The sequence below is a fragment of the Ostrinia furnacalis genome, unplaced genomic scaffold, assembly GCF_004193835.3.
Source record: "Ostrinia furnacalis isolate ACB-3 unplaced genomic scaffold, ASM419383v2 OfSCF5472, whole genome shotgun sequence".
Lineage (NCBI taxonomy): Eukaryota > Metazoa > Arthropoda > Insecta > Lepidoptera > Crambidae > Ostrinia > Ostrinia furnacalis.
Window position 1 is genome coordinate 137433 of NW_021135711.1, and position 11406 is coordinate 148838.

The window sequence follows — 11406 nt, forward strand, 5'->3', positions numbered from 1 at the left end:
TGTGTATGCAAGAAGCTTACATATTAAAGTTTAGTGCCTAAACCTTGAGAAAGTGCACTTTGCACCTGGTTTTGTAATTTGATTTTAACGGCCAAATGGAGAAAAAGTTCGATTCCCGATCGGGTCAACTTAAAAATCGTTATTCTTTCTGAGCGTTACTCTCACTTCTTATAATGTTTTATTGTCAGTTTTATGTGCGACGACCGTATGTATTTTTTGTGCGGGTTGCGAAAGGCACCTGGCACCTGTCATGCTAACAGGGCGAGACAGGTCCTTGTAGAAATCCTTGGTGGAGGAGGCCTTTGCCCAGCTGTGTATTTCTTTTCTTTTGACTGAAACTACGAACGACGATGTGCCGTCTTCTGTGCGTACCTACTTATATACTAAATGAAAAACATGAAAGCGTGTGTACATACGTAAAGTCACCTCAATGTGCCTCAATCATGAAATGAGTAGGTACTCGTAAATCCATGCAATTAATTTAATTAGATGACTTGACGCGGCGTAGACGTAAGTACATACTAACAATGTCAAATTAATTTATCCTTCCTACCTTCCTGAAAGACATACGATAACAAGTTGACGCAATACTTAGCTGTTCTAAACTCCCCAGCCATGATCTCAAAACTGGTTTTGTTATCTACCCCCACATTAAAATTTTAAAATAACAATGCAATAAACATGCGTTTAAAACGCCTACAGTGAATTTAAAAGCAATTAAATATAAATAATATTTAATCGTCGCGTACCATACATACTTATGCCACTATATGATTCACACAAACCGTGAATCGTGAGAGATTAGTTTAGTCGTTATAGTGCCAGTGTGTAGTGCGGGTGTGTGTGTGGCCTATTTTTTAACCATCTGTTACCATGGACTGGCACCAAATTCTACGGTTATTTTCGACATGGTTTCAGTAAGTGTATCAGTTAACGCTTCCTCATATTTACAGGCAATTATTTTCCTAAAATTACAAGATGGTTTAATAATCTTTTAATTGTTTTTAATGTCTTCTTCTAGAAGACATAGTGTTCAATATTTTTAAATCGAGTTTGTAAACTAAATGGTGACCGCATGACGGCCACGGACGGCGTGGTCTCGCGGTTAAGTAAACAAAAATAACACAAACTTGTTTACGATGTCTTGGTAGGAGTAATCAACTAAACATAACAGAGTTAGTGAATGACTTTGCTAGGTCAAATGAACTGGTTTTAAAGGCTTTGATCAGATAATGTGCTTGCTTTACACTTTACAGCGACCGCTACATACAGATAGTAGGACCTTGGACGAACGTTAAAGAGTAGGACCTAAGTTATCGCATGTAGGCTTGTAGGATTCTTATCAAATTATCCTGCCTATCAGGAAAATAGATAGCAAAAATATTTTTTACAAAGATCAATACAAATTAAGTAAGTAACCCTCCTTCTGGCGCAGTCGGGTAAATAACCCTCGGTAAGATCACTCGGCCCATGCCTGGGTCAAAATTAAATGTATTTTATATTAATTCAGAAAATTACAGTTAACTGAAGTGACATGTATGACCCAGTGCAGTGCCTCCTAGATAAACTGTTTATATCACTAGTGTCCAAAGATTATTTTAAACAAAATATTTGGCAGTGCAGAATAACAAAGTCATCGATAAGTATGAGTAATCAGTCAGTCGAACCAAATATTATTTTATTTATAACATAAAGTCACTGCAGTGATACGTAAATCATAACTTGCTCATACAATAAACTTTGATCCTTGACAATGACTGGTCTCTCGCGGAAATGTTTAGTAATAATCTTAGATATACACATAAGTACCTACCTACTATGATAAATTGATACTTATTAATTGACAGTTGATAATGATCATTCTAATGATGCGTGAGCGTGTAGTTTTATTGTTCACATCGAAGTTGCTCAAAAAACCGATATACTTAGGTACGATTTATGTATGTAAAAACCCTGTAACATGCCAGCCATAGCATAGAATACTTAATAGTAGCAAGTACTTAGCTCAGATGGAAGAGAAGTCGTCGTCCGGCAAGCGAAAGGTCGTGGGTTCGATCGTTCCGGCCTTACGCAGTTCGATTTTTTCAAGATGTTTATAATTTAGTTTAAAACCTGTAATGTCTGTAAAAGTATCTGTAGGTAACGCAAAAGAAACCTATGGAAGTTTTGATATTTTTCAGAACACGATTTTTGCGGCGTTTACCCGTGGTCCCCCCAACATGTCCCCCTGGTGGGTCCACGGGTAATTTTTTTTACCCGTTGTCCCACCGTTCTGAACAGTTTTTGCCAGTGGGTCTACGGGTAATTTATTTTAACCATAGTCCCACCGCACAGTGGTAAACGTTGCATGTCACCTCATATTCTTGGAAAAAAATCGATAAAATAAAATAGAAAGTCTATTCTTTTTTACATCAATTTTAATTAAAAAATAATTGGAAATAAAATAAAATAAATTTTCTTCTTGGAATAAAATTGAAAGTAAAGGATGATGGGCACAAATGTATGGAAAGTGGTACCCGCTCCAATAGCCATAACCAATATATATTTCAAAAGGCCTTTAGATGTAGGAAAATGTCTGTCTGCTATGGGGCCAGTTCTAATTAATAATTATAGATTTTTTTATAATTATACCTAGGTGACATGCAACGTTTACCACTGTGCGGTGGGACTATGGTTAAAATAAATTACCCGTAGACCCACTGGCAAAAACTGTTCAGAACGGTGGGACAACGGGTAAAAAAAATTACCCGTGGACCCACCAGGGGGACATGTTGGGCCACGGGTAAACGCCGGATTTTTGGACTTACCTGTAGGTATCACTAAAAATTTACTGGATGTAAAGAAATAAGTACTTACCTGGTACGAACAATACCTAGGTAGGTAACTTGCATAGTATTGTCGTTACCCGAATCCAACGGCGATAATATGTCGACAAATCTATAATCCTTCCGATAAAACATGTAGTATTTCCGATAACAATTTTTTAAGTAAGTAAAGTAGGTAAACGCATTGCATAACTTTCCTTGTGCGCTTGTGCTGTTTGACTGATAAGTAAAGAAATAATCTAGATACCTATGTACCTAGTAGGTAACTTTAACAAAGGTTATCCAAGTACTAGCTAAGTATGAAAATCCACGACTCTCGCAATATACATATGTAATAATAACCCTATGGTTACAAGAAACTAGATGTTCTTATGCATGTGATAGCACTAGGTACCTATATCATTAGATAGATAGTGATGATGATAATAAGTAGACACGAGGTACAAAACCTAATTGATATAATATGATTAACCACCTACAACCTATATAACACCTTTCTATTTTATGATAACACTGAGTAAGATTAGCCGCTCACAGTAACGCCTGCTAAACATTACTAGCTTAATCGGCCTTAGAAGATTATTTATTTCTACCGATCAGGCGTACGTTAATTCATTTGGTAATTTTTTCGAAACTTAAAATAAATTAATCATTTTCTCTTTTCAAAGAAACTTCGAATTCCTTAATAAACAATATCGACTCGATAAGTCAAGATAAATAGGTACAATAATTGATTCCTAACAGAACTGATGAATTACCTAATTGGTTGACTGAAACAGAATGCTATAGGTACAGGGCATTAAGCTTGCCTTTCTTTTAATGTGTGCTCAGTGGCGGATTTACAGATTTGCCGCCCTTAGGCTTGGGTTGGGTGTTGTTGGATCTTATTTGACTGGCCTGGCGAACATTGATATTATTATATTCGTATCCGAAAATATACGTACCTACTTTGTATAATGTAAAAAATAACCTAGGCTTCAGCCTACTGAGCCTGCTGGTGAATCCGCCACTGTGTGTGCTATAAAGTTTTCTCTGCTCTAATTTCCAGAACCATATCCGACGTCCTAGGAGTACAATGGGCTCCCACCAACCTGCCCATGAACAGGCGTCTGCAAACCCTGGCTGCGACCGGCTGGATCTGTCTCGTGCTGTTTGGGGAAGCGCTGGCAATCTACCTGGCCATACAGTTGTTATATTCTTCCTACTGGTTCCTGGGTATCCTGTACGCTGTTTGGATGCTGAACGATATTGAGATCTGCCAGCGAGGTGGTCGAAAGTAAGTGCTCAAACATCAAACAAAGCACTAACTATACCTAACCACCATTGTTTAAAAAAGCAAGTTTTTTTTTATGAAATCGGCAATAGTGTTAACTATCCATTGCCTGTCATGTCGTCTCGTTCTATCGCAAAGAATCACCATTTGATGAGAGCGAGAGCAAAAACGGAAATGGATAGTTAACAGTGTGGCTGTGTGTACCTATTCTAAGGCAAATGGTGCAACCCGCACCACCTTACTTTAACTTTTACAAAGTGTTTCTAGTTCTACAGTTCAATGTAAATTGCACACCATCCCTTCGCTTTCAGATTCGAATGGGTCCGCAACTGGTCGTGGTGGCGCTACTACCGCGACTACTTCCCCATCAAGCTGGTCAAGACAGCAGAACTGGATCCCTCCAAGAACTACCTCTTCGCTTGCTTTCCCCACGGGGTGGTCAGTTCTGGAGCCTTTGGGGCCTTCGCCACCAACGCTCTAGACTTCTACAAAGTGTTCCCAGGAATGACATGTAACATGATCACGCTTGGGGGCCACTTCCTTGTGCCTTTCTTCAGAGATCTGATCCTGGCGTTGGGAGGCTGCTCGTCTTCCAGAGAGAGTTTGCTGCATTTGTTGGACCTGAAGAAATATCAGGGCAAATGCGTAGCTCTCATAGTGGGAGGCGCTGCAGAGGCGTTGGACTCGCACCCTGGGGAATATAAAGTGATTTTGAGCAGGAGGAAAGGTTTTATTCGCGTCGCTATGTTGTCGGGGTGAGTGTGTAACTTTGATTGACTTACCTATACGTATAATACCTAAAGTATTTGAAAGATAATTCTGTAGCTATTTTTTAACTTAGTACTTAGTTATCTGTGAAGTGTAAATAGAGACATAAGTGTTCCAAAGAATTGCCAATTAGTTAGTTTTATTCAAAACCCTAAACCGTGATTCGGTGAAAAAAATATTTGCGATGCCACTAGAAGACATGTTTGGGAACAAAACGTGAGACATTGTAACTTTGTAAACCATTTTGATCATGCCCTTCGTTCATGCATCAATATTTATCCTAGGTATGCCCTCAAGTGACAAACATGTTTATTTCTTTCTTCCCAGCGCACCTCTAGTACCAGTGTTCTCCTTCGGCGAAACTGACGTGTTCCGACCACTGAATAACCCTGAAGACGGCCTGCTGAGACGCTTCCAGGAGAAGGTCCGGCAGATCACCGGCATTTCCCCCATGTTCCCGATTGGGAGAGGAGTCTTCCAGTACTCCTTTGGGGTTGTTCCTCTTAGATCTCCCATTACTACTGTCGGTAAGTTTTTTATGATTTCCTTCCATTATTTAAAGAATATTGGGTAATACTGGTAATACATTACTTTTGGTTTGATAGAAGCCTTTATTGTGTTTGTTAATATAAGTTTTTTCTCAAAACATAATACTCGTAATACAAAGCACCTGCAAACTAAACACTACTAAAGCGCAAGACCATCGATTTTTCAACGGCCGGTAGTTGGGCCCGATTCTAATTTGTATGAAGAATCAGCCGATAGCAAATCGGTGTAATGTGCGCACTTCCATACATGCCCGTACTGATCAACTGCCCGACTAAACTTATCGGCCGACGAAAAATCGATGGTCTGCGCCTAGACTTAGGTACAATACAATAAAACTATGATACTTTGGGTTGCACCTAGTTACATAATTGAAGTAAGTAAGTAGAGCTTGTAAGCGTTCCAATAAAACCGTCAGTAAATTCCTTGCTTTCCTTTCCAGTTGGTACCCCACTCGAAGTGAAGAAGAACTTAGACCCGTCCCAGGAAGAAGTGGACGCGGTCCACGCCGAGTTCACGCAGAAGCTGGTGGAACTGTTCGACAAGGAGAAGGCAAAATACCTCCCTAACCACAAGAACGTGAAACTAGTCATCACATAATATCACAAAATCCACTTTACTGTACAGGGTATTCAAGTTTAAGATGTCCAGCCACTTAACGTGTAATTAAGACCTACTTGCAGGGTTCGATTTTGCGCTCATTATTCGATTCTGACTTTTTTTATTTTGTCACGAGCATTTTTTGTCGTGGCCATTCCTTTGGCATTTTGACTGACTGAGTGCATAATAAATAAGTAATATTTTGCAAGGATTAATTGATTATAAAATGAAAATTCAACTTTAAAATTAAGGTGCTAGCTAATGTTTCGGCACAAAATATGGATGCTTCCTTCACTTCCTTAGATAGAGTAGGAAATAGTCACCACGACTACATAGATTTATTATTCTAATGGTGCAAAAAAGAGATAGGGTTATGTAACCCTTACATATTTATCACATTAATGATAATCCCGTATTTTCTAAAGATAATTAATTACTTAAGTCAAAGTCAAAGTCAAAATTTCTTTATTTGTTTAGACTAATAAATAGTTCTTACAAATCGTCATTTTGCTCTTAAGGAGCCTCTACATGTCTCATAATCTTTTTACCCTACCAGCGCTTCGAGACCAACATTTGGCAAGTGCTGAGAAGAAGCGCCGCAACAAACTCAGTCACCACTGTCTGCCGGTTAATATAAATAAATAGAAATAGCAGTAGTAGGTACATTCGATTCAGGAGCAGTTCACTGAATTTACCATGCATTCTTGTATAGTGTATCTTATAAGAATGGGTATACAAAATTGCGTGGTATATTAAACAAGGTAGTGACGTGCTAATATCTAGACTTACAGATTACATACTTAAATACTTGTAGAAATGACTCGCATACATAAGTTGGAATAACTTGGATTGACCTAATGTGTGCAATTTTAATTATACTTAATTGATAAGTACCTACCTATGAAGTGTCTTTGTGTTCACAATTTTTTTATTATGATAGAATAGACTGATTTATAAGGTAATTACTTAATAAGTAGTGTTTTTTATGCGATTTGTAATAAATTATAGCGTTTTATGATTCGTCATTTAAAAATAATTTAATAACAAGCCGGTACCACTATGATTACATAGTTTGAAACTAGAATGCAATAAGTTGGACAACATAATTATTTACTATCAGATTGTTAGCATAAAACCATACCATGATTTTGCTTGAATTGTAATAATAGGTTAATTATTACCTAAATAAATATTTTGTTATTTTTAATTTAATTTTTATCATCTACTTAGTTTAGATACCTACTTACATTATTTCACTTTACAATGAAAGATGAGTGAAGCCCTAAACATACACCTGCGTAACAAACGTACCTACTTGGTAACAAACGAAACGAGAAACACTTGCGTTTTTTTTCTATTCGCAATTTTATATTGTAATGCGAAGCAACAGCACTTGAAAATGCTGATGATGTTTCATAGCCTTTCTCCAAAATAGTAACTAACTATACCTACGAGAAAATAACTCTTAAAATACCGCTTCAAATAAAAAAAATCCCAACAAAAAACCACTTAACACTATGTATCTGTCACCGGAAAATAACAAGACTCGTAAGTTGATCAATTTTCTAGGAAGTTGATCAACTCTCGGAAAATAACAAACGGCAGTTGAAATGTACTATTTAACGCATCGAATTTCAGCTAATTGGTCAACTCACGGTACCTAGCCGTAAGTTAATAATTAACTATATTGCTACAAGTAAAATCATCCACAAATGGGCCAATCGTTGCCCAGTGTACTATTTGACGGTACACTATTATCCGTCACTTAATACACTTTTCTCTGATTGGCCGACAGCATTAATTATAAGCATTTAGCAAGTGTTTATTCATAGAGTTACAAACACTTAGATTATGTTGTTTTAATATTTACATTTTAGAGATAGGGATATTAAAGTTCGTCTATGCTATACAGTTAAATAAATGAAAAAATTTAAAAAACATATATTGGAGCTCAGAGTTTTATTATTTTAAGACTCCATTTCATTATCATAAATAAAATGACGCGTTATAATGAGAATTATTACCACACAAAACAACAATTGCTAATTTTACTACTATAAATAAAGAAAATAGATAGATTCTTTTACGTTTTTAAACTGGTAATGGCGGCGGCCGGGTGGCGGGGAGCGGTATAAAAGCACGTGAGTCTTTTAACCAATCAACGTGCACCTTGCCTTTGTCGGATTATTTAACGGCAAGACGCCGTAAATTAATCAACTTACTAAAATACATACGTTAAATAGTACATTTCAAATGCCGTTTATTATTTTCCGAGAGTTGATCAACTACCTAGAAAATTGATCAACTTACGAGTCTTGTTATTTTCCGGTGACATATCCATAACTAATCATGCATAAAATATACATAATTTTAACAAAAAATGGACAGTTTCAAGCAGCAAATTAAGCAAGTGTTCCGTAACGATGGTTATTTACATTGTTATTTGGGACTTATTTATTTATTTAAAAAAATATTTGCACAAACGTTATACAAAAGGGGGTCTTAATGCTAAAAGCATTTTCCGCCAGTCGACCTTTAACAATTTTATTGCCCGCGTGAATTTCGGTCTTTCGCATGAAAACTTTATCGCACGCGTCTCCCCATTGAAAAAGCCGGGAAAATTTCCTAGGGCCACAGAATATACCTACTAGGGCCCAAACTACGTAGTGATTATTCAAAGTTATTAGTACAATATAATCGTTTTTAATTTAACTGCGGAATACTAAAAATGTGACCTCAAAGTCTTTCAGTCAGTTTTCATAAGTGATGGATGAGTGATGACTAGGTCTCTCAAAAAATAAAATTAAATCTCATGGAAGACAAAAAGTTACCGTGCTTGCGAAGTTATAGTGACTGAAGGAAAATCATTATCTGTGTTCGAACCTTTGTTTCTTTTAACAAAAATTGTGTCCGGGTAAGTAAGTAAAGTACCTATAGTACCTATAGTAGGTCTACCTGCAATGAGATCAATGTGATTAAGCAATAAACGATTGAGTATTATCGTAACTTATGAGGTCATGATTGTGTGCATCATTTTACTATTGATTTATACTTTCTTTCCAGAAACAACAATGTTCCCAAAAGTTCAATGGGCTCCACTAGACGTGCCGTTAAAAAGGCGTTTGCAAACGCTCTCCATACTCGGCATGTGCCTTATCTTCGTAATAGGAGTGCCCTTTACCCAATATCTACTTTACAAATTGCTCTACTCGGAATACTGGTGGGTAGCCATCTTGTACCTAATGTGGATGATCTACGACATTGAAGTTTGCAACCGAGGTGGACGGATGTAAGTTCTTTCTAGTTTAAAATTATTTGACCTACCTACCTACTCAGTTGCTTGGCTGGTGACAGTGGATGTGGCAATTAGATGCTCCTCAAACCTTGAATCAATCCAGATTAAAATAATGTTGTCCACCATCATTACAGTGGTGGATTGTGGATACAATTAAGTCCTATCGTCCTGATGATAGAAGAATTAATATTCTTAGCGACTACTTGCGTTTAGCTATAATTTGACGTGATTCATTCGGTGATTGGAAGTATCAACAACACATAAAGGCTTGATATGATTTCAGATCAAACTGGGTCCGTAACTTGCCCGTGTGGCGATACTACTGCGACTACTTTCCTGTGAAGCTCGTCAAGACGGCTGAGCTAGACCCTTCCAAGAACTACATCCTAGGCTGCTTCCCTCACGGAGTGGTCACCTTCGGCGCCTTCGGGGCATTCGGCACAAATGCCCTAGACTTCTACAAAACCTTTCCCGGCCTTACCGTTAACATGATCACATTGAGAGAGCGCCTGATCATTCCTGTTTTGAGAGAACTGTTCCTTGCTTGGGGAGGCTGTTCTTCTTCTATGCAAAGTCTGCTATACTTGCTTAATCCGAAGAAACAGAAGGGGAAATGTGTGACACTCGCTGTCGGAGGAACTGCGGAACTATTGGACACACATCCTGGAGAGTACAACGTGAAGTTGCGGAACAGAAAAGGATTTGTCCGAGTCGCCTTGATGACAGGGTAAGTAGCAAGCAACATCATGTTGATTTTAACAAGACTACAACTACCTAACTCACTCACCACGTATAAAACAAGTTCACTTGGAAATATGGTTAGCGTTCATTAAGAAAAAATATCAAAAAATTATTCGAATATACAAGTCAGTCACCTCACCTTTGATCAATGTCGTGCTATATTTCATCTACCAAGGCTTTGTCGTGCATTAATTTAAAAGTTGATAGACAAAAAATCACTACACGCGTGTAGATTATGAAATAAGTTTTTTTTAAAACTGTCTTGTTAATTTCAGGGCTTCTCTCGTGCCAGTATTGTCATTTGGCGAGACGGACCTGTTCCGGGATTTTAACTATCCTGAGGGCACTCTGATGAGGAGATGGCACAAATGGGTCAGTCGGGTCACTGGCTTTATTCCCGTCTTCCCGATTGGGCGAGGCGTATTCCAGTATTCCTTTGGTATTTTGCCATACCGGAGACCAATTACTGTTGTTGGTAAGCTTTATCAGAATTTATAAATTAGTATGTTTTAACAATATTTAGCATGATAGGTAATCATGGAATACCGATAACTAAACAATTAGTTTTTAAACTGAAAGTAGACTGAACACTTCTCTAGGCTTAGTGACATTAGGTAGAGCAACCTCTAGTAAAGCTCGCCAGCTATACTAAGAATTTCCTCCGCTGGATTTTAATAAAGAGTTACCATAATATAGAGTTTAATATAGAGTTATATAGAGTTAGAGTTTCAGCCTCTAGTTAAAGACGTTTCGAGCCTTAAAGCAGCCAAATAGACCAAACCAGTTAATTGTAAGTCATCACTTCAGTGTTACAAAATACTTATGTGTTTGTTTCAGTGGGAGCCCCAATACACGTGGAAAGGAACCTAGAGCCTTCGACAAAGGAAGTAGATTCTTTACACGCTACATTTATGGACAAGCTTACCGAACTATTCGAAACTGAGAAGGCGAAGTACATCACCAATCATGAGAATGTGAAACTCGTAATCGGGTGAAGAAATCCTTAGTAGTTATCAGATAATCGAACGATTTTTACCAAAGTACGGGTGATGGGGAATAGTATTTGGTAAAATCCAACGAAAACCTCTGCTGAGCAAATGGCAATCCCGAAGATTTTTACCAGAGAGCCGTCAATTATGACAGCCATCAATGAAAATAATGCTCTTCGCGCGGTAATTTGAGTAAAAAATCAGCATAAATTACCTACACAGCTAATGGTAAGAAATTTCAATAAAATATCACAACAGTTTTACAATTTTTATTCATTTTATATATTTACATTTTATATACAATTTAACGATTGCGCGCGTCTTCGCGCACCACTAACTCTTTTGAGCATTTAGTTTCATTAACTTCAT

General features: G+C 37.6%; 2 protein-coding genes across 2 annotated transcripts; both read left to right on the top strand.

Annotated features, from left to right (window-relative positions):
• Positions 1-691: 691 nt before the first annotated feature.
• On the top strand, positions 692-7182 carry LOC114361240 (2-acylglycerol O-acyltransferase 1-like). Its single transcript, XM_028316234.1, has 6 exons — positions 692-917; positions 3874-4101; positions 4410-4853; positions 5194-5393; positions 5855-6454; positions 6866-7182. Exons 1-5 carry the CDS (start codon positions 874-876, stop codon positions 6010-6012), a joined length of 1074 nt encoding a protein of 357 aa, XP_028172035.1. The 5' UTR covers positions 692-873; the 3' UTR covers positions 6013-6454; positions 6866-7182.
• A 1421-nt stretch (positions 7183-8603) lies between these two features.
• Positions 8604-11302, top strand: LOC114361217 (2-acylglycerol O-acyltransferase 2-like). The gene is made up of 5 exons (XM_028316202.1): positions 8604-8926; positions 9076-9301; positions 9591-10034; positions 10324-10523; positions 10886-11302. The coding sequence occupies exons 2-5, from the start codon at positions 9084-9086 to the stop codon at positions 11041-11043; spliced, it is 1020 nt and encodes a 339-aa protein (XP_028172003.1). The 5' UTR covers positions 8604-8926; positions 9076-9083; the 3' UTR covers positions 11044-11302.
• Positions 11303-11406: the final 104 nt, after the last annotated feature.

What these genes read in the sequence shown, in the direction of transcription:
- LOC114361240 (XM_028316234.1), top strand. Translation starts at nt 874, where the DNA reads ATGGACTGGCACCAAATTCTACGGTTATTTTCGACATGGTTTCA. An exon ending in TGCCAGCGAGGTGGTCGAAA is followed by an intron (nt 4,102 to 4,409) that starts GTAAGTGCTCAA and finishes CTTCGCTTTCAG; the next exon opens with ATTCGAATGGGTCCGCAACT. An exon ending in CGCGTCGCTATGTTGTCGGG is followed by an intron (nt 4,854 to 5,193) that starts GTGAGTGTGTAA and finishes CTTTCTTCCCAG; the next exon opens with CGCACCTCTAGTACCAGTGT.
- LOC114361217 (XM_028316202.1), top strand. Translation starts at nt 9,084, where the DNA reads ATGTTCCCAAAAGTTCAATGGGCTCCACTAGACGTGCCGTTAAAAAGG. An exon ending in TGCAACCGAGGTGGACGGAT is followed by an intron (nt 9,302 to 9,590) that starts GTAAGTTCTTTC and finishes ATATGATTTCAG; the next exon opens with ATCAAACTGGGTCCGTAACT. An exon ending in GAGACCAATTACTGTTGTTG is followed by an intron (nt 10,524 to 10,885) that starts GTAAGCTTTATC and finishes TGTTTGTTTCAG; the next exon opens with TGGGAGCCCCAATACACGTG.